The 23710-nt window shown below is 37.1% G+C and overlaps 1 protein-coding gene across 1 annotated transcript in view; it reads left to right on the forward strand.

Annotated features, from left to right (window-relative positions):
- The first annotated feature begins 762 nt into the window (after positions 1-762).
- Positions 763-23710, forward strand: part of ACSS3 (acyl-CoA synthetase short chain family member 3) — a 163452-nt gene continuing 140504 nt past the window's right edge. The window contains exon 1 of the mRNA XM_017543504.2: positions 763-1607. Coding sequence (XP_017398993.1) covers positions 1297-1607 — 311 coding nt within the window. The 5' untranslated portion in view covers positions 763-1296. The remainder of the gene's footprint in view (positions 1608-23710) is intronic.

The raw sequence follows: 23710 nt of genomic DNA on the forward strand, positions 1-23710 counted from the left end.
GGAAGGAATAAAGTAGACTGCAGGTTTCAGGGAAAAGTCTAGTGCCGTGACTCTCAGTGAAAAGGGAGGTGGTTCTTTAAAGAAATCTCTGTTTTGCAATAGACTTACGCCTGTTCTATTTAGCTGTTATCTCCACATTAGTCTTTTCCTACAGAATCATTTGTTTATAGCTTCTCAAGTTACGATCTTTCCCAAGTTCAGGGGCATCCCACTATTTCTCACCTCAGATTTGGAAATACATATCTTTACATTTAAAACCGCAAATACTGTCACACCAAGACAGAATGTGTTTGGTATAATATTAAGGCAAAAGATTGCATCTGAATCTCACTAAAGCAGGAATAATGGCGGAGCTTGAAGAATGTTAAACCCTAGAGAGTAATTTATACCACTTTTCTTTTTACATTTTCCTAGTTTCTTCTTTTCTTTAGATTCATCTTTACTTAGCTCTTCCTTTTTATTTATTTATTTTTTTGGTTTTGTTTGCCTTGGTTTTGTTTTCTCATTAGGAAAAAAAAGCCACAGAAACTCCAAGCAAGCAAATTAGAAGGGAGGAAATGCAACAAGTCCTATCAGTTCTCTGCCTCTAGATACCACGCTGAGTCCGGTCAGCAGGTGAATCCCCATCCCAGTTACCTTCCCTGTGCTTTCCAATTTGGCTGGCCCAACCTCCTTCCACTCCTCCTACCCTCTCAGTGGTCAGGAAATCCCGGAGCGGTCCTTGTCCTGGAGCCGATTGTGTTTTCAGTAACCAGGATCTGAGCTGATTTTTTAAAATAAATAAATAGCAATCAAGGGCCTTGCTGCAAGGCACCGGGTTGCTGGTTTCCTGCAGGCCAGAGGCGATGCTATCGACACCAACGATCGTCCAAAGATTAAACCAGCCGCGTACAATTTGCTAGATTGAAAATTGGCAGTTGGGGCCTTGGCCTCCTCCTAGGAGTACTTGCGCGTTGAAATCGGGAGGACGCTCTGCAGTTGGAGCGCGCTCTCTCCGGGAAGGCTGCGGGGTTGAAAGTGCGCGTAGGGGGTTCGATTTCGTGCAGCAGCGCAACTGGCCTTCTGCAAGGGCGCTGTGACACCCCTCCCGGGACCCCACTTCGGCCTGTTGCTTCTTCGGCTGCTCCAGGTCTGTTTTTCCCGGTGACTCTAGTGTGGCCTCCAAACTTCTGGGCTCCTGGCTCACTTCGGAACTTGCCCCCGCCTCCCACTCGCTTTGCTGTGGCCCCGGAAAGTTGCAGAAGCCACAGTTGTCGCCTAACGAGCACCCTCGGTGACCGCGGGTGGCCGGCGGCGATGAAACCGTCTTGGCTGCAATGCCGGAAAGTCACCGGCGCCGGGGGTCTCGGAGGGCCTTTGCCCGGGTCTTCTGCGGCCCGGGGAGCTGGTGCGGCCCGCAGGGCTTTCGTGGCCCCGGGTCCGCGGGGCGGTCTCGGGGCCAGGGGCTGCAGGGCTCTGTCCTCGGGCAGTGGCAGCGAGTACAAGACCCACTTCTCCGCCTCGGTGACAGACCCCGAGAGGTTCTGGGGCAAAGCTGCCGAGCAGATCAGCTGGTACAAGCCCTGGACCAAAACGCTGGAGAACACACACTCGCCCTCCACCAGTTGGTGAGTGACTTCTGTGCCAACCCCAACCCCCATCCCGGGTAACTTTTTGGGCTCCAGCACCTCCCTGGGACCTGGAATCTGGAATTCTATCACGAAAGAAAATGGGAATTGTAGATGTGTTCAGACCCTTCGTGTTTCATTTCAATTTCATAGTCGGCTCTCTTGCCTTCTCTTGAGAGACCCTGTTACCGTTGTGAACCCAGTGTCCCATAAACGGGAGATTTACCTGACTGGCAAGGCTCTGCTTGGCACTGGGAATGTTAAGAAGACTAAAACAAGGTCCTGCCTCCAGGGACCGCACAGTCTAGTCCGGGAGACACCAGTGTCTTAAGCAAGTGGTGCAATAAACTAAAATTATAACTAAGTATCCTCACATGGTGGGGAGGGAGGGTTGAGGAAAGACTTCAATAACATCACACCCCAGAAGGGGTTGGGAGGATAGGTATGTCTTCTCAAAGTCGACAAGGCCCTAATTATCAAAGTCCGAGAGAGGAGCAACAGCTTGAAATGTGACTGAGACAGTGACTGGAAATGATTGTGTTGGTAGGAGAGGTGGGAGAGGAAGTCGTGAGTCAGGGGCTAGCTTGGGAAGAGATTTATGTACTGTGCCAAGTAGCTTGGACAAGATCTATAGGCCTGTTGGGTATATGAAGCTGCAGTACCGGGTACCCAGAAAGAATACAGATAGATTATAGGCCAGGTGATGTTAGAAGTCCATGGTAGAAGTAAAGTCTTCTACCTGGAGCTGGAATTAGAACAAGGTATAAGCATTATTTTTGTGTTACAATAAACAGAGACACATTGTAGAATAAATATCAAGCTTACTAGGATAGTGAGGCTGAAGCACAGTCAGTGGTAATCTCAGAATGTGGCTTCTTATGTGCCTGTGCACTAAGGATGTGATTGCTCTCATCTGCCAGCCATTAGAGAGAATGTTTCCTGTAAAAGTTTGAAAAATACCTGTCAGAAATGAGGTGAGGGGAATGACATGGTCAGGTTTGCAGTGGACGAATGGCTCTCTGGTTAGAGCAAGGAACCTAGAATAAACTTGGCAAGAGCCTGTTCTGTGTCTCCACAATGTCCAGTTCTCTCATTAGTGTGTGGGGTGACATGACGTTGCCTTTAGAATCTGAGCACCTTGCGCCTTCATTTCAATTATTTTTTTTTTGATAGTATTTGATTGGTCCTCTTTTATGTGCCAGACAGTGAACAAGGCATTGGGTGTACAACAATGAGTAAAACCTACTTCCTGCTTTTTGGAAGTCATAAAGAAAAAAACATGGACTCTGGGGCCAGACTACCTGGGTTTGAGGTCTGCTTCTCGCAGTTACTGACTATGTGTTCACAAGCAAGTGACTTAATCTCTCTGTGCTTCGCTTTCTGAAATGCAAATATGGAAATAATTAGAGGACTGAGTAAAGGATGAAGACTATGTCTTTATACACTAGACCCTATAAATGTTAGAGAAGGAATAGCTCTCTTTGCATTCTCATACCATAATCATTTTAGGAGCAGGAAACCCTCCTAGTGTTTCTCAGATGGAAACACGGAGATTACTGCATCACTGTTTCGCAAAGCTCTGTGTACAAATATCTGTCATAAAATACGGTACTATTAATGATTTTATATGGCCATCTCCATCATAAACTAATGTGCAGAGAATTCAGTTAAGCCACAGGGATATTCTTTTATTTTATTGCATTTCAGGTTTTGGGGTACATGTGAAGAACATGCAAGATTGTTGCATAGGTACACACATGGCAGCATGATTTGCTGCCTTCACCCCCTTCACCTATATCTGGCATTTCTCCCCATGCTATCTCTCGCCAACTCCCCACGCCCCGCTGTCCCTCCTCTATTTCCCCCAACAAAACCCAGTGTGTGATGCCCCCCTCCCTGTGTCCATGTGTTCTCATTGTTCAACACCTGCCTATGAGTGAGAACATGTGGTGTTTGATTTTCTGTTCTTGTGTCAGTTTGCTGAGAATGATGGTTTCCAGGTTCATCCATGTCCCTACAAAGGACACTAACTCACCGTTTAATGGCTGCATAATATTCCATGGTGTATATGTGCCACATTTTCCCTGTCCAGTCTATCATCGATGGGCATTTGGGTTGGTTCCAGGTCTTTGCTATTGTAAACAGTGCTGCAATGAACATTCTTGTGCATGTGTCCTTGTAGTAGAACAATTTATAATGCTTTGGATATATACCCAGTAGAATGGCAATTGTTAAAAAAAAAATGGCCACAGGGATATTCTAAATGAAAAACAGTGAGAGCCGGACCTAAAGCAGGGACAATAAGAATGGAGAAGGAAGGACAGGTTGGAGTGATTCAAGGGGGCAATCAGGGATCGGCAAAGGCCCAGGAGAAAGCCTTGAAGGTGGGTGTCAATATGCCCAGCAAGTAGAGCTCAAGACCTGGAGATTTCCTTGCCAATAACTTGCTCTTTCTCTGTAATATCTAGTTGATTGTTTACATTTTCTGAAATTGTGTGTATAAGATGTTGCCTTTAATGAGAATTTTTGTAAAGGGTCACTATATTTTTACAGGTTACTAACATTTGATAACCCTGTATCTGAATTATTTATCTTTTCAGTCTTGAACTCATGCAGCCAAACCTGTCTTATAGTAGCCCAGAAAATCAAAGTGAATACGCGATAAAGCTTTGACTGTATTTCAGCAGCGTGATTCAATTTTACCAAAATTTTTGGTCAGGTGAGCAGGGTTGGGAGGGAAGTAGAGGTAGGAAACCAATCTTAAACTTCTATTAGTAGTTTTGATTCGAATCCATGACTGCATTGGGTACCACAGTGAAGATAGCTGACCAGTTAGCAATTTTCTACAAAGCCAAACTCAAGGACAGAGTGAACTTTCTTTTATTTTGTTTCGCTTTATCCCCAGGATCTAAGGCAGAGCTGGCATATAAGTTTTTAAAGTGAGAGTAAACTAACAGGATACATAGCTTTGGTGATTTTTGTTGCTATAAAACAAAACACTTCTTTAGGAGGTGATAAGTGGGTTTAGGCACAATTTGGTGTGAAGGAGCTTTACTTATTTTTTTGAAGCTGGGATCTGGAGAATGGAGATATTGATAGCCAAATGCTTAAACAAAACAAGGCAAGAGTGCTATAGCTAATTGTTCTCTCCTCTGTGGAGCTGGCATATGTGTAGTCACAGTCTCTGATGCCCTTTGGCTTCCCAGAGGCTAGAGGGATTCTTAGAAGCTTGTCTGTTTGTTGTTCTTAAAAGTAAACTCCCTTCAGAACCCACAGGCTTATCAAAAGCCTCAACACATGAATAGTATTGCATATTAGCTTTCACAATGGCATAAGCTACCCAATGTTTTCTGCATACAGTAATATAGATATGGAATAGAAATCTTTAAGGGTGATATATGGAAGGGAACTTTCATTATAGTGAATGACTCTATTAAATGCATTTCCAGCTCTGTAATTTCTGAGATCTTCAAAAAACAAATCCAAATTATGGGTAGGTGTTTTAGGGATTCACACATAATTGCCTCTCCTCACAGTTTGGCGGTTCCTGCGTATTGTTAACACCTGGCTCTTTGGGTAATAAAGTCTCTATTAGAGAGACTGCAGCAGAGAACTGCAATCATAGTAATTTCTTTAATCCTGGAACAACAAAGCAGGTGTTTCTGGTTATTTTCTCCTGATAGACATCCTGCTGCCTATCCTGAAATTGAAATCCAGCTGCCACTCTGAAGGATTAGTCAATTCACTTTTCTATTATGCATTGGGGTAGACTCTCTGGGCCATCAATTTATCTCTTTCTGTGGAAGTATTACAATCCAATTTTAGTCTACTTTTATTTAAACAACATTCAATGATAGGCTTCTCATATCCATTTGTTTAGAAATCAATCTATATCAACAATGACTATAACCCCCCAAAAAGAAAAGACTAAATGCATTGTAGATCATTAGAGAATAACTTAAGCTTGAATAACATTTCTGTGGTGGAAACTGTGTCGTTTTCTCAACATGCAGGATCTCAATTCATTACTAGCTGAGATTAAGGTTGTTTAATCCTGCCAAGTCTTAAAATAGCTTATAAGAATTAAAGGACATTAATCATTCACCCACTGCATGTACAATAGAGAAAATGAAGGAGATAGTGAAGGAACCCACCACATAGCAGCATGGAAGACATGCATTACATTTTTACAAAAGAAACTAAAATTTTAGATTTAGGGGTACATGTTCGGATTTATTACATGGACGTATTGTGTGATGTTAATTTTGGGCTTCTGTTGAACTCATCACCCAGACAGTGAACATGGTACCTGGAAGGTTTTTGACTCTGGCCGCCTCCTTCCTTCCCCCGTTTTGGAGTCCCCAGTGTTTATTGTTCCCATTTTTATATCTGTATGTCTCCAGTGTTTAGCTCCCACTTATAAGTGAGAACATGCACATTTGGTTTTCTACATGATGAACACTATTTAGAGTTGCAGTAGACGCTAGGAAATACACCCTTTATTGGGGGATATAATATTGTCGTCTTTAGAAGGATCATGAGAGAGGTCTAGAGGAAATGATAAACTGACATCAAAATGAGTAGGAATTAAACATGTGAGAAGTGGAAAGAAACATTCCAGGGAAATAAAATAACATAGGCAAGGGCCATGAGGTAGATATGTTTAGTAAGTTCCAGAAGCTTGAAGAAGGTTTATGTGGTTGGGGCTTAAGAAATGGCAGAAAATAACCTTGAGATGGAAAGAGAGAGCCATATTGTAAATGGTCATTTGGTTAGGATTTTTAAATTTTTTCCTGGCCCATATACCTGTCACATAATGCATGACCAAAATATAAATTTCCTATTCTTCCTTCTGCATTGGGTCAATACAGGCTTGAGTTCAACCTTAGATCTGCTGCTTACCTTGGGAAAGCTTCAATAACTTCATCTGGAAAGTTAGAATCATGATGGTATCTATTTCTAAGGATTAAATTGGGTGAGGGGAAGCTTGTAAAGCATCTAGGACTGTCCGTGACACATACCACTAGATATGATTATCTTTGGAATATGAAAGAAATATTACCATGAACTAATGTGGTCCAATAAGTTTTGGGGGAAAACTGATAGCATTTAAAGTGAATCTTAAAGTAGGACTTAGGAGGAAAGTCATTTCTGTGCAGGGAACAAGATGACAAAAACATAGAGGTAAGAAAAGCCAGGTGTCCTTAGAGGATAGTTATAGTAGACCAATTGGCTTTCAGTGGCTTTTCTGGATTGCTGTGACTTAACTTCAGAAAATAGTTTCAGCCTGGTTTTAGAAGGCTTGGAGTAGCAAGCTGAGGCGTTTGCAATTACTTCTTAGGCTGCAGGTCACAGCATGGCTGAAAGCCTGCAGATAGGCTTTGTTTGACCTAGATGTTTTGTTTAATATTTTAGCATTTAAATATTGGAATATTTTATCTAAAAAATCTAAATTTCCTGTAAAAATTCAGCTTTTGATCTTCTCTTTAATGAAGAAAAAATGGAATATCTGTCAGCAATGGGTCAGTATTCCTGCAAAGCAACACTTGGCTGGAACTGAGGTGCTGCTGACCCTTTATTTTTTTATTTTTTATTTTTTTAAATTGCATTTTAGGTTTTGGGTTACATGTGAAGAACATGCAAGATTGTTGCATAGGTACACTCATGGCAGTGTGATTTGCTGCCTTCCTCCCTTTGACCTATATCTGGCATTTCTCCCCATGCTATCTCTCCCCAAGCTGCTGACCCTTTAAATGGTGCATGTGCCTGTTTGTTATTCAGGGTCCTCGGTCCTCATCACTATTGCATCATACTTTGCCCGTCCCAGCCATTAACTTTTCCATTGTGAGCATTTTTGTTTGCAGTGCCTAGTAAGGCAGTAATAATCCATGGAAACTTTAAGTAGGTGATAGGACAAAAGTATTATCAGAAGCCGAGTTTGACTTCAGATTTTAAGATTTCTTGGTAGGTTGGGAAATGAGAGATATTGGGAAAAACAGAGTAAGGAGGACATAAAATAATGTGACTAATGAACTAGGGTAATACCAGGAGGAATAGAAAGAGAGGAACTTCAGGAATAAAAGTTAAATTAGACATAGTGACTTTTTGGCAGTGGGATGTAGGGAAGTAAAGACATTATGTTAACTGCAAGAATCTGAGTTAAATGTCCAGATGAGGAATTGATGGGCAATTAAAGCTATGAGGCTGAAAACTGGGAGAGAGCTTGATGTAGAATTACAGATTTTGCTATAAATCTTAAAGAGGTGAGAGGTTGAAAGCTGAAGTGAAAAAAGGGAGGAGAAGAGAAAAATAGTAAGGTCTGAACTTTGGGAAGAAACGGGAGGAAAACAAGTCTATGGAAATGGATGAGACATACCAAGAAAGGAAAGGAAAGAGCAAGATATTTTAGCATCATGTATTGTAAAGGAGAGTAAAGATAAAAATAGTGGTCAAGGGTTCTAGAGTTGCTTTCAGGCTATTGAGAATTGAAAAAAATATTTGTAACTCAGAGATCCTTAATGACCTACAATGATATGATATCAATGGTGAGATCAGAGCCAAAGCCAGAAAAGTGCATTAGAGTGAACTGGTATAGGCAAAAACATTCCATGAGGATATTAGACAGCGACAGGAAGATGAAACAGGATAATATATGGCGGTATGGTGGTACCTGGGTCAAGTAAAAGATAGTTTCTTCCTCATTCCTCCCTTGTCCTCTTTTTAGGAAGAAATCTGTGTTTAAATGTGGAAGTGGAGAAATTGTGAAATAGGAATGAAGGGAATTTTGCTTGTTTTGAAACTTGCTCAACAGGATTCCTTGTTTTTGCAAGTTGAACTTTGTTATTTTTTTTGCTTTAGGTACTAGAAGTTACTGGAAGAAACAGGATGGAAAAGTCTCAAAATTGGGATAAAGAGTACTCAGTAGATCGGTTTGTTCTTTTTATATTCTGCAGTGATTCTAGTGAGCTACACATTTGTGAGTCTGACAGAGGATAAGGAAGCAGTTGAAAAAGGAAGAGAGAATTAATATTTGTTGAGTCTTTTCTCTGAGCTATCAACTATATAATAGTTATGTGCTTCCATTTATTCCTTCCCCAAATGGTGCAAAGTTAGTATTATCATGCCCTTTCTACATGTGAGGGAACTGAAGCTCAAGGCCACACAGCTAGTTTGTAGAGGATAGACTTGGGTTTGTAGAGGTAGCTCCAGTGGCTAAGCCCAGAATCTTCTACAAATATTAAAGCAACTCTTTCAGAAGCCCAGTTGCCAAATCTTGGTAAATCTAAAGTAGATTTTTGGCTACTAAATTGAAGGAGACCAAAGAGATGTGAATTAAGTGCAAGAGATACTTTCTGAATATTTTCACCATAATTGACATTTTTGGGAAGAAGTAAGAAGCCAGGATAGGATTTCAGGAGTGAATGGTGGTAATGTGTCAATATTAGTATCCTGAAGTTGATGTTTATAGTATGGTTCTCCAGAAGAATGTCCTTATTTGTAACAATTACATATTAAATTTTTCTAGGCTTCTTGGGTATCATGTCAGTAAATGTTTCAAAGGGAAAATAAATATTTGTCATTGCAAATTTTCTGTGAGTTTGAGATTGCTTCAAAAGAAAATAAATAAAAATAGAATGGGGATTTTATGTATCCAGGAAGCAATTTAATCCCCCCATTGAACTTTGGCTCTTTGGCAAAAAAATGCTCAGCAACATTAAACTGTTCGGGAAATTTAGTCTTTGTCAGATATTTTTAAAGTTACATTTAATTCTGGTTTGAAGGTGAGAGTGTTATATAAAGAGGAAGAATTTTTTCTCCTTTTGACAAACTCTAAATAAATTTATTCATAGCATTGTACACAGTACAGGTGTATTTAAAATTTAAAATCATCATTATTTTATAGATATAAAAATATTTTAAGAAGGTATCTGGTCAGCATGAAAAATTGCCTGTTAAAAATAAGTTCTCAAAATAACCTCATCAAGATAGATCAATTTTAAAAGATGGGCCTTATATTATATTCTGAAGGTCAGCAGCTTGGTGCTGTGCCGTATCTAATTTTCTCAGCCTGTCATGCTGCTGAACCTTCAGGACAGAACAGAGTGAAACTACAGGGATGCAGCAAATACATAAGCAAGGATGGATTGCCTGGCAAATGGCACAATCAGTGAACAATGGTAATTCAATCACCTGTAACTTATCAACTACCAGGTGATGGGGGAAAATCCAAACTCTTCCCACCTCCTGAAATGTGGCTTACCTTTCTTTTGTTCATGCCATATAGTATTAGTTGAGAGAAAAAAAATCCAGTGGTTGGAGTTATTTGCTTCTGCTGCTTCTTTCTTTTCTTTTTTTTAAAATTCTACTTTTGTAAGCAACAAGCAGCGACTCCATGAAGGAGATCATTGTTTTCCATTGTGGTGTGACATTTGCCAAAAAAAAAAAAAAAAAGGTGTGGGAGGCTAATGAATCTTTGCAATTATATATATAAATGTAATAACTTCTCTAAATTATAGTTTCAAGTATATGTGAATACGAAACTCAAATCCTTTAAAATGTGTGGATAGGGAACTGTTATATTAAAGGTATTAACTATATTTGCTTTTGTCAGTATTTTAGCTGAATGAGGTAAGAAACAGTGCATAGAAAGGAGTGGTATTATTCTTAAAAGATCTTAGGAAAATTAAAGTTTGTGAATTTTGAATTTGAAGGAGCCCAGTTGGAAATATGAAGATAATAAAAAAATGGAAGCTCTTTCAAATACTAAATTAGACAGAGATAGAGTTTAATTACATGGCTTTAATAATTTAAAACATTAATGGCCTTAAGAGGGTAGAAACGCAATTAAAGTCCTTAGGTCTTTGACTTATGACCTGACTCTGGACAATAGGAATAGCTTTCCCTAAGGTGTTGACGGTAGAATAACAACATTTGCCAAGTATAATCTTTCAAGATGTCATTCCTAAGTGGATGCAGCAGTTAAGTAAAACAAAATTTGGGAAGATGAAGAAGAAAGAGAAGAAGAGCAGGAGGAGGAGGAAGAAGAACATGAATGCTTAGTTTCTACTATAGACCTGGCCAGTATACATATCTGTAGAAAAATTTAGTAAGATTAAAAAAAAAAATTAGTCCCTCGATATTATTGACCATTTGCTAAATAACTTTAATGAGTGCCTGGGAGCTTAGAAAAAGTTCACCTTTGCACTAATCTCACTTTGTTTTTTTTCTACATTCTTTTTCTTATTTTCATGGACTTCCATTGATTTTTCAATTGAGAGGTATTTTTCTATAATAAACCACAAATACCTTGACTGTGCCTTCCTCTAACTCTCCCTCCTTAAGTCCAGATGAAGTTTGTCACTGTTATCAATGGAATTTGTTGAATACCCTAATTTTGGCAGTTAGGAGGAAAAAATGTTGAGAATCAGGTAGTGGAGAAAACAAACTGATTTCTGGTTCAAAATCTTGGCTCTACTCTTTGAAAAGTACTTTGGTCCAAATGATTATAATATGGAAGAATTTATAAAACGCATACTGTGATGAGTATTACTGTTTTTTATGTTTTCTTTTCTCATCTGCTCTCCTCTGCTAATATGCAGGAAGATGGTCTTCCCAACATGGATGTGGCTATGTGATTAGCTTTGGCCATTGCAATAAGAGGAGTAAGGCTTTTCACTTAAGTGACAGAGCTTCAATTCTTAGTTCTTTCTCATCTGCCATGGCCATTGTGGAAGTACATGTAGAATAGAAGCAGTTTGGATTGCTGAGCAAAAATGTATAGGTGACAGTGTTTTGAGGAGTCTGCCTGAAACCACAATGTTGGGGCATGAGTGAAAAATAAACATTGATTTTCTGCAAGTTACTGAGATTTTGCAATTGTTATTGTATGGCATAATCCAGCCTGTCCTTACTGATTCAGGGAGAAATAATAACTTTATATGACTGTTGGGATAATTTAGTGTGCTAAAGTATATAAATATTGTCAAGTATATCATAAAACAGCCAACCTTTTTATTATCCGTTATAAAAACAGCTGTTATGAAAAGGGCTAACAGCTAACCGTTTTATTGTCTCCATAGTATGAGCTAGATATGATACTGAGTGCTTTAATTTATTTAATATTTATAACAACCATGTAAGGTATGGCCAATTTTTATGCTTGCTTAAAGAGTTTGGAAATAGAGATATAGTTTCTTAAGAAACTTGCCTAAACTTATAAACTTATAAAAAACTAGTAAATAGCAGAGCTAAGATTTTTAACCCAGGCAGGCTGAATTTAGTATCTGTGTTCCTATATATATATTCTATTTCTTGTTGATAATAGTCTCAATTAATTTTAGATTTTATTTTTTGAACCCTTTTCCACTGAAACTGTTTTAAGTTTTGCTTTTTTTTTTTTTAATTGTAATTTATGATATGAGATGAGTTTCACTAATTTGGGTCTACATGTCCAAAACATTCTAGATATGGAATAAAAAATAGCTGTTTTTTGAAAAAATAAACTTTTAACTTTGTGTATGACAATCCTAAAGGTGGGAGGAAAGGAGCTTTAAATGACTTGACAGCTTTTAAAAAATTTTTTCCTGGACAGTAGAAAGCAATATTAATCTCTTCCTTAAAACTACTCTGTTGGTTTTCTGGCTTAAGGAAAATCTATAATGACCACATTATTCATTGCTTGTAGTATGCTTTATTGTCATTTTTATAAGAACATGATGTATATAATCTAATTAATTTAATTATGAACACTTGGAATTTTTTTCCTCCAACCTCTCAATAAAATAAAAAATAGGATTTCATTATATGTAAGTCATTGGTTTTATTTACTTTTAAATGCATTGATGTGTAGTATTTCTATTTGTTTTTCTTTCATTGTTTTTTATCTTGATCCTAATTCCCTTCTGCATTTTCAAGCGGAAGATATACAGGTGGGCAAACGTTGATAAAAGGCATCTCTTAAATGCAGAGATAAATTTCTCAGAAATTGCATTGCATCTGGCTCTCTTAGTTCTAATAAGAATATCCCATTTTTAAGGAATCCCGTGCAAGGACAGTGAGTTGTCTCTTTCACCTATGTTATTCCACAGATGTTGCCAAACTTTGGAAAACAAATGATCGAAAAATGTTAAATGCTTCCTTTGAGTGATTATGGGATGAGTCAAAATATAATGAAATATGTGGAGAGTCTGTAATAGAATGAGAAGGAAACTCACATGTGATTATTTTCTAGCTTGTTACTGCACCATTCCTTTCTCTAACCTGATGTATTATCTTCGATAATGGTGACAGTAATAACAAAACAACAATGGCAAAGACTAATAGTACTGCTGTTCTAGTACTAATTATGAAGAATTTGATTTGTGTCAGGCCCTATGCTTTGAATCTTCCCAACAACTTTTATAATGCATTTTTATAACACTGTAAACAAATGCCAAGAAAGACAAGTGGCTTGTCAGAAGTCATACGGTGGGGGACTTGATGTTTTCAACTAAGCTGGTAACACTGTAGAGTCTAATTTCAGTTATAAATTATAACTATGCCCTCTAACTTCTGTTTTGCATAACAGAACCTAGAGAGTGAAAAAACGTGAGAGCAATGTAGCATTCTTAAAATTGTTAATCGGGGATTTAACTTCCCTTTGCTTTATTTGTTCTCTATTTCTGTGTGTCTTCCACTCTCCCCTTACCTTAGAGGAATGTACGTCCTCACTGTTTTCCAGAGCCAACTTGGACATGTCTTTTTGATTTCATCTCCTTTCAGTGTGTCTGAGGATTTTACCTTAAAATCTTTAGTGGTTCTTTCCTAAAAAGCAGTCTTGTTTTCCTTTAAGCAAGTTTGGCAAAAATGCTCAATAGTCATCTCCATTTTGTCACTACACATCTAGTGTGTAAGCTCACAGTCTATTGATACTTATACCAACAATTTGATAAATCACCACTCAGTAATAGGAGAGTAGGGTTCAGGTCTAAATTACATTTGTTATCTTCACAGTAGAATGCACAGAGCCTTCTGTAAATCAGTTGAACTGATATTAAAACTTTAGCATACACAGATTTACCTTCTTAATCCGTCTCCTGCATCTGATTTTTTGTGTAAATTGCAGGTAGATACTACCTAAGTCACCTATCCAATCAGAACCCCAAATAATCCACATATCCTCTATCTAGGAACCAAAGAGTTTTAAATTTTGTCATCAGCTTTGAGCCTAAGCTTTATTTTGAGGCAGTTGGCGTCTGTTGCCTCTCCTTAACTCATTCATTGATCTTTACGCTGTAGTAGAGGATATTTTACAATCCAGGGGTTTCCATTTATCAAGAAAAATACATATATACTGCAAGTAGGGAAATACCTAACCTATGTGGTACAGACCAAGTACAGTCATCCCTCAGTGTCTGCAGGGGATAGATTCCAGAATAGCACCCACTCCCTGCAGATACCAAAATCTGCAGATGCTCAAGTCCCTTATATAAAATAGTGTAGGATCTGCATATAACCTATTCACGTGCCCATGTATGCTTTAAATCATCTTAATTTACTTACAATATGTAAAACAATGTAAGTGCTATGCAAATAATTGGTATATTACATTTTTAAAATTTGTATTTTTAAATTATTTTAAATTAATTTTTCCCAAATATTTTTTATTCATGGTTGGTTGAATCTGTACATGTGGAACCTGTGGATATGAAGGGCTGACTGTACCTATATGAGAATGAACTGGAAAAGTTGCCTCTTTGACACATATCAAATTGCAAGGATTTCAGATTAAGAGTTGAGTTGCTATTATGTTATCAGATTGTCATCTTTTCGTAACTATGTTAAAAAATTATAATCACAGAATGAAAAAGTGATAGTCAAAAAGTTTCTTATTAAAATCTATTTATGTTATAAATTATAAAATTTTAATATTACTTAGAGTAAAAGCCTATATTGATCTGTTAAAAACTTGAATTTTAGAAAAATATAACACCGATTTTATTATTTTGTTTATTTAAAAATATTTGGTCCTGACTGCTCAAGATCTCCTACATATGTCTAGCATAAGCATCTTTTTACTTCGATTGAATATTTCAACAGCTATCTGAAATGTAATTTGTAATTACAGGCTTAGTAGACCAAATTTGATGAAATTTTCTCTTATCTTGGCTTATTTAACTTATAAAAAGATTAATTTTCAAGTTCATAATTAGTAAAAGGTACCTTTAATAGGGAGGATTTTTTTAAAAAATAAATTATTTCAAAGACAGTATTTTATAGAAATAGTATAATACTGCTATTATATCAAAATCTCCTAAATTCTAAAAGATGATTTTACTCTAAGTGTGTATTCCTAGGTATGTGTGTGTTTGTGTCTGTTAAAGTGTTATAGGATTCAAAACATATTGGTACATAATATCACCTCTTACCATAGTTATTTAACTTCTTAAAAGCATGAGTTCTCAAGAATTTAGGGGAAGTTAAGTAACTTGACAATGCTCACTTTGCCATGCAGAGATAGCAGATCTAGGCTGAAAAACCAGATTTACTAGGCTTTAGAGTGTAGTAGCTTCTCATCGTGTCATGTTTCCTGCCCAGTTAATTCTATTTTATCCTCATAATACCAGTGTTACAGATTGAAAAAGCAAGGTGCATACATACATATATACATGCACACATACGTTTGTTAGCCTTTTATATGTATACAAGTGGGTTTTATTTCATTTTTAGTTCTGGAGTTTATTCATTTGTTAATGCATTTGTTTCTTCTTTATTTTGTTCATTCATCCAATATTTATCGAATGCCTTCTATGGACCAGGCACTATTCCAGGCACTAGATGACAGTACAGATAGAGTATTAACTCTGAAAAACAATGTTATATTTCAAGTGAGGAAGAAGAGCATTTTGGTTATAGTAAAATAATATTCATTTTCCTGTTCAATAAAAGAAGAATAGTAACAAGTGATATGGACTATCTAGTTATTTTCTGAAAATAAGAGAAATAAAATCCATTTTATTTTATAATTAGTCCTACTCTGAATTGCCTTTGATTGCTGAAGTATGAAAAAGTAGAGTACATAGCATCTCATTTTGGTGAACAGTGGCCATTTTCTAACTAATTAATCTTTTAATAGATTAAAAAACCACAACTAATTTTAATTTTATCCCTTTGTGCAGCCTCTCATTTTTTGTTAGAAGTGATAACAAGCAGGAAGGCGAGGGAAAGACAAGTCAGAAAAGAGAGAATAAAGGTTTCCTTAGCACCAGCTAGTTAATGCGTTCTTGGATAATTGAGCATGCTGCACTGTATTCAAGTTTCAAATTATTAAAATGTTAATGGAAAATCCTTCATCTAGGAATGTGGTTGGTGATAGTGGGGTAATTGGCAATGATATAACAAATATGTAGATTGTAACATTGTTCTCAGATTATTTTGAATATAAAGCTAGGAAAAAGGGTAACAATTTTATGTTTTACTTAGCACTAAAGTTATGTCCAATGGTGTCTAGTTGGTGCAGTTGGATTTATCTTTGTGTATATGTTTATGTTATATTTGTGTCTGTGTGGTGCACGGTATAGGTTGGAGGTTAGATGGAGATGTAGTGTAATTTAATTATCAAGAAAGAGGTTTGATAAATGCAAGGTCTAGGACTGAGACTTATGTTTAAACTACTTTCATTGACATTTATTCAGAAATAATACTGGACCAGGAGCGGTGGGTCATGCCTGTAATCCTAGCACTTTGGGAGGCCGAGGTAAGCAGATCATTTGAGGTCAGGAGTTCGAGACCATCCTGACCAACATGGTGAAACCCCGTCTCTACTTAAAAGCACAAAATTTTAGCTGAGTATGGTGGCACATGCCTGTAGTCCCAGCTACTCAGGAGGCTGAGACAGGAGAATCGCTTGAACCTGGAAGGTGGAGGTTGCAGTAAGCTGAGATCACACCATTGCACTTCAGCCTGGACAACAGAGCAAGACTCTGTCCCCTGCTCCCCCTGCCCACAAAATTCTGAAACAATTCTTGTTAAGGTTTATGCCTTCTTTTCCCCCACGGTAAAACTAGATATTACTTTAAATTTTATTGAGGTAAATGCAAGAAAGCCAAATGTCTTGTTATATTAGCTATATATTCCTTCTTTTTTTAAATTATAGATTTATAAGAAGTTTCAAAAATAATACAGAGAGTTCATTTGTATCCATAACCCAGCTTCCCCCAGTAATAACATCTAACATAACTGTAGTACATTATTAAAATTGTCATTGGCATAATGCAATGAACTTAACTTGGATCTTATTCAGATTCACCAGTTTTGCATTTATTTGTTTATATTCTATGGGTAGATGTTATGCCTTTAAAACATCAAGAATCTGTGTCAATCTATTTGACTCTCTGGATCTCTATTTCTGTTCTTATAAAAAAAAATAGAATTATCCACATTATTTGGTAGCTCATTTTTTTTCACTTGTAAGTAGTTTTCCATTTTTTAATTCATGATTTTTATGTATACAGAATATTTTAACATATAGGGTGAATATAAAATTATTTCCTAATTCTTTTATATTATATTGGCATTTAGATGGTTTCTCTTTATCTGCTATTATAAATAGATAGATAGACTTGCATCTTTGGGCTTGGCATTCCAAAGTTGGTTTTTCTCTCTTTCTCTCTCCCTCTGTCTCTCTGTCTCTGTCTCTTTCTGTGCATGTGTTTGTATGTTTCTCTTTTCTTCCTTCTGGCAAATTCTTAGCACATTTCAATATATATTGTCAAGTCGTTCTCCAAAAAATTAATAAATCTTGTAAGTTTCTACTGTATTTTTCCTTATGAAATATTTGAAGAATAAATAAAAATGATTTAGAGGACACTCAACACTGAATTTTGTGAAATCTTAATATTTTGTCACATTTATTTCAGATCTTTTTATCACAAGCAGTAAAACAATATGGACACAATTGATGTTCCCTGTATATCTCTCCCTATTACATGGTATTTATCAAAACAATCTAAGAATAATTTATAAGGCTCAATGAAAAGAAAAAGTTCTTTCTGGACGTTCTAAAATGATTGATTGTATTCCCCCTCTTTAATAAGAGCTTGTATTCAACATGTTTCCATGGACATGAGCTAAGTGTTGAGCAGAATGAGTTACTAAATATGCTCTCTGCCTTCTGGGAGCCTCCACTGTAGAGGAGCATGTCATCAGAACATTGCAGCATGTCATTTTGCATGTGTATAACCTGAAAGAGAAATATATGGATAAGATGAAGATGTAATATGAAAAAAGTGTATAGTCTTAAAGTACTCAAGTTTAGAGAACATTAATTTCAATTCTTATCTATTTCTCTCCTCTCTTTTTCCCATTTCTCCTTAACCAAAGTAACATAACACACATCAGCTAGTTGGGTTCCTCCTCCCCTGAATGGTGCTGCTGCTGCTCTTTCCCTTTCTTCTTTTCCTAATTTCCTTCTTTGTTCATCATTTCATTATTGTTATCATCAGTAATACATACTTCTGTTTTCTCCAACAAATACTAGCTGGCACAGGGAGAGTACACCCTCCCTTCCACTACCTCCGGGATCTCTAGGTAATTCTGAGATTTCTTAAAAATTATTTACTTGTGGCGCTGGGGGCATCCTACATTGTAGGTCTGGTTTCTAGGAACCTGCTCTTGTTTGGAGTTTGGTTCTTTATAAGCTCATCATGACATTTCTGATTTGGTTGATTGGGGATCACTGTTCCGAAGAGTGTCCCTAAGTGTTATCATAAAAAGGACTGACTGATGAAGCGTGCTTTTCTTTAAATCTGTACTTTTAAGTTTGTTAGTAGCACTGTATTTGATTTAAATATACTTATTCTTTGAAACCTAAATGTTTTTATCTTTTACTTTTGACTCTTAATTATCATTTTATATTTTCTACCTTTTTAGATTGAATCAAATCCTATTTCCTCTCACTTCTTGGTTTTTCCTGCATTTTTGTCTAGAATACAAACAAAAGCTATCCTTAACTGCTTTGAATATACTGTCAGGCATGACTCACAACTGGAGAACCTTTAAGATAATTCATTCATGCCTTTTCTCTTCATTGACCATGAATTCAGTTCAGATAACAGGTATTGATTTCCTGGAAGCTTTTCTTTCTATTCTTTTTCCTGTGGGCTGCATTTCTCATCACTGGCAGTTCACCTAGTTTTAATCCAAGATGATCTGGCAGAGCTGAGGATGTCTGCGTTGTCCTTTCATGTCGAGATGGGACAGTCTGGCTACAGATGGTGTGATGGGGCTAGATTCTGAGTATACATACTTATGTAGAAAGGATCGGTGGGACTAAGGAATGCCTCTGTCTTTGTGTCAGGTTTCTCTGTTAAAATAATTATCTGTGCTGTGGAGAGATGTGCTTTCCAAGTACTTTTACAAAAACAATATCCCTAGTGGTAAATTAACATAAGGCTATTATTCTGTTCCAAGTAAGCAAATACCCAATTTGGACAGTTTCCTGGAATAGTCAGTTGATACTTCCCAAAGCCAAGAATCTGTAATTTAGATGGAATATCACTGTGTGAACAAAGCAAAATGATGCCCTCTTAAAAATACTTAAAGCCTGCTCTGTTTCTGTGCAATGGTAGTCTTTGAGCTAGTCATTGTTTTTTCTGAGCACTGACCATTGACCTTATAAGACTCTTTATTTTCTTTGTGAATATGTCAGGAGAGTATATTACATTTCACATTTATTCACACTTAAAAGCTTGTATTTTAAAATAATTATTGAGCATATGTTGTGTGCCATTAATGAATTAGCACATAGTCGCTGTCTACAGAAAGCAGAGTCTGAGAACACAAAATTACAGAAAAAAGAACATGGATACTTAAAACCGGACATGCACTCATACCATTTTCTTTCTTTTTTTATTAATATGAGTACACTTTAAGTTGCGGATACATGTGCAGAACGTGCAGGTTTGTTGCATAGATACACACGTGCCATGGTGATTTGCTGCACCCATCAACCCATCATCTACGTTAGGTATTTCTCCTAATGCTATCCCTCCCCTAACCCCCAACAGGCCCTGGTGTGTAATGCTCATCTCCCTGTGTCCGCGTGTTCTCATTGTTCAATGAGAAGGGAGTGGAAAAGGTTTTCTTTAAAGGACCAGATTGAATATTTTTGGCTTTGCAGACCAGACCCTTTCCATTGCAGCCTCTCAGTTCTGCTATTGTAGAGCAAGAACTGCCACAGAGAATACACAAAGACAATTGAGCATTGCTGTGTTCCAATATCGTTTTCTTTGCACAGACACATAGTGGACCAGTTTGACATGTGAATTGGAGTTGGCTGACCCCAGCCCTTAAACTCTGGATTCTTTGGTATTAGTTTTTCTTATTCTTTTCCTGTTTGCCTCTAACATTTGCCTTTATAGTATTCCATATTTCTCAAACACCTCCCTGTTTCCATCTTTTTTATCACAAACACTTCATTGTTTCAAAACTAAGTGATCACCATCCACTTGTGTCCTGCTCCTGCCCATCCTTCCCATGGCCACACAGCTATGCCTTCCTAGCTTACCTTAGCCAGTCTTCTCATCTGTTAATCTGTGTCATAAGAGCAATTGTCTGATGGGGTTATTGAAAGGAGCCAAAGAAACGTGTATAACATTATGATCATGGAAGGCATGGAACACTCTCACATTAACACATTAACACAGAACACTTGAGTCTCAGAGCCTGACTGTCTGACACCTAATACCAGTGTGTCACTCATTATATGTGGACTGCAGGTAGGAAAGTTGTCTGTACCTCAGTTTCCCCATATGTGAAATGAGGATGATAGGATGTGGTAGGCCCTTGAATAACAGCATTTTGTTCAACTTTGTTTTGTTATAACATTGATGTGGAAAAAACAATTCTTGGGCAGGGCCACTGTCTGTGTGTTGTTCTCCCCAAGTATGGATTGGCATGTTCTCCCCATGTATGGGTGGGATTATTCTGGGCACTCTGGTTTCCTTCCACATCCTAAGGATGTGCATGTAATGTGAACTGGCATATCTAAATGGTCTCAGTCAGCGTGTGTGTGTGTGTGTGTGTGCACGCGCGCCCTGCAATAGGATGGTGTCCTCTCTGGGGCTGGTTCCTGCCCTGTGCCCTGAGTTGCTGAGATAGGCTTCAGCCACCCAGAACCCTGAGCTGAGTAATTAGGTAAATGATGCTGTTACTTGTTCTTATTTATCTTTCTTAAATAATTACTGTGCTTAGTCATGCTTAGTTTGTACCTCTGTCAGAAAATTTGCCACATTTTGCTTCTTATCATAGTTATTGCAAACTAGTCTTCCTTTTGAGAGTGGAGATGTTCCCAGTTATAATTTTTCCCTTTCCTTTACATTTTCAGATCTAATCAACAGAAAATTATCAAATTTATTCAATGAAAACACTTTTGAATAGAAAAATTATTATAGATAATATTTGGGATTCCAATCTGTTGTCTTATGAGATAATGAATTATTTTTTGTAAAGATTATATATTCACAATTTTAGCATATAGACAATCAAATGTAGCCTTCATCTTTGAATTGTTTCCAATATATTGGCTTTGAGTTGACTTTAGAAAAAGAGGCTTAAGGCCTTTTGTTTTATTGATTGTTTATAAATTATGATGAAGACCCATATATATAGGAGATCATCAAGGAAATAAATTGTAATGTTATTCTAAGAAGGAAGCTCATAACAGAAAGTAAATATAAACCTGAACTTTGTAGTTATTTAATAATAAATATATGCAAAGTGCAGAAATCAGTAACTGAGAACCCAGATAAAGTTGCAACGTTATAACTACTAAATACGGTTGTGTTAGAGGAAGCTTTTAAAACAGTTATTTCATACAAAGTGCAATATGGCACTTTTTGAGAATTTCATATTATAGGCCACACTGTTAAAAATATATTAAGCTTTGTTCTTGGAATGAGAGAGGATAGTGGAATTGAGAGAAACATTTTAGATTTTACCAATTTAACCTTCTGTAGCTCGGTAACCCAATTTGCAGATTAAAAACTACCAGTTACTCTCCAAAGAAAAAGCCTATCATGCCCTCTGAAAGACTTTTTTTTTAGTATCAGTCTTATTCCCTTTTATAATATTTTAAGAGTAAATACATATTTAAATTAAAAAGTTTTAGCTCTCAGAAAGGAGAAGGATGGAAATTAGCAGGGATAAAAAAATCAAGGGAAGAGAAGAATCATGTGAATATTTGTTACCAGTCGCTTCTGGCACCCAGAGTTTAAGACCATGGAGGACAGGTTCCCCACCTCTTAAAAACCCTTCAGACACCCACACACATTCATTGACTTAGCTCAATGTATGAACCAAATACATGCCCCAGTCTCACTTAATTGATGAACAAGGCTACAGTCAAACAGAATGGGCTGAAGTTAGCATTAGGAAAGACAGAGCAGACTCGGGGTAGGCTAAGGTGAAGAAGAGAACAAATCAGATTCAAGCAAGGTTCTTGCAAAGGGCTGAGTCCAGGCTTTTATGCTGGATGTGCATTAGCAGGCGTAATGAGGAAAAGGCAAGGAAAAATACAAAATTACCTCTTTTTTTTTTTTTTTAATTTTTTTGATATAAGTTCTCACCATGTTGCCCAGGCTGGAGTGCAGTGACTATTCATAGGTAGGATTATAGGAGAAAATAGAAAATTATATAAAATAGGAAGTCCAGAAGGAATTTTAAAAGCTATCTTCTTTACAAATTGCTTTGGGGAGGCCCTCAGCCCTGTGTCTGAGAGCTCAGATGATGAAGGTGCATCTTTGACTCCTTTAGAAGGACATCTAACATTTCTCTAGTGACCATTTATTTACAGGAACCAAGATTCTTCTCATTTCATTTGCCCTGGAATGTATCCCTCTGCCTCTTAAATTAAGAAATATGACAATTTCAAGGTTTCTTTGAATTTGCCAAAACTGATAGATCTTAAGAATTTTATATCAGTCAGAGTAGCCTAGGATATGCTGCAGAAATAACCCCCAAATCTTCCTAGTACATCATAGCCCAGGTATTTCTTGCTCATCCTACAGATTGATCTTGGGTTATTAGGAAGATATGCTCCACGTCATCTATCCTCGCCCAGAGATATAGGCTGACATACAGTGAACATTTGGGATGTCATTGGCCTTTGTGCCAGGGAGGCAGGGAGAAGGATACTTGGTAAGCACCCACTGGCTCTTGGAGACTACTTTGCTTACATTGCTTATCTTATGAGGCCCTGGGCCACAGAAAGCGACATGGCCATGCCTCATTTCAAGTAGGTAGGAAAGTTCAATCTTACAAATGCCTGGAAGGAAGGCAACCAAAATCATGGTGGACAGCAGGAATGATGATTGATAGCATATCTCTCTTTGTGATCTGAAGGTTCCATGTAGCCATTTATTATTGACTTTTCAGGTGTTTGAGGTTGATTGTGTTGAGAAAATAAAAGGCAGAAGCAAAATTTTATGCCTCAGATTTTAGTTTCATAAAACTGAGTTTAGATGTTGTTAAAAGTGGAAGAAATTCTTCTTTTTACCAGAAGAAAAATTTTAAGTTATGTTTTTACTTAAATTTTTTATTTGATGGTAGTTATGCTGATTAAGTTGATGAGTTAGCTTAACCAAAAGCAAAGCAAGCTAGACCATTAAAATTTATATTTTTTAATTTAAAAATATTTAAATCCCCCATTCAGTATGTAAATACATGCTCAAATAACACAGTTTTATTGTATAAAAATATAGACTATCCGTTTTCTATTACTGGTCTGCAATTTTTCTCTTACCCAGAATTTACCACTATTATTTTTAATGCATTTTTTAATTTATTGTATTTTAGGTTTTGAGGTACATGTGAAGAACATGCAAGATTGTTGCATAGGTACACACATGGCAGTGTGATTTGCTGCCTTCCTCCCCTTCACCTATATCTGGTATTTCTCCCCATGCTATTTCTCCCCAACTCCCCATCCCCTATTTTTAATGCATTTTTAAATATTCCTTGTGCATTTGCATAATACAAAACATAGATAAACACAGAAGCAACTTACTCTGGCTGTGTAAAAAGCTAATTTTGAACATCGTTTCATATGTATATATCACATACATATT

The sequence above is a fragment of the Cebus imitator genome, unplaced genomic scaffold (genome assembly GCF_001604975.1).
Source record: "Cebus imitator isolate Cc_AM_T3 unplaced genomic scaffold, Cebus_imitator-1.0 Scaffold156, whole genome shotgun sequence".
Taxonomy (NCBI): domain Eukaryota; kingdom Metazoa; phylum Chordata; class Mammalia; order Primates; family Cebidae; genus Cebus; species Cebus imitator.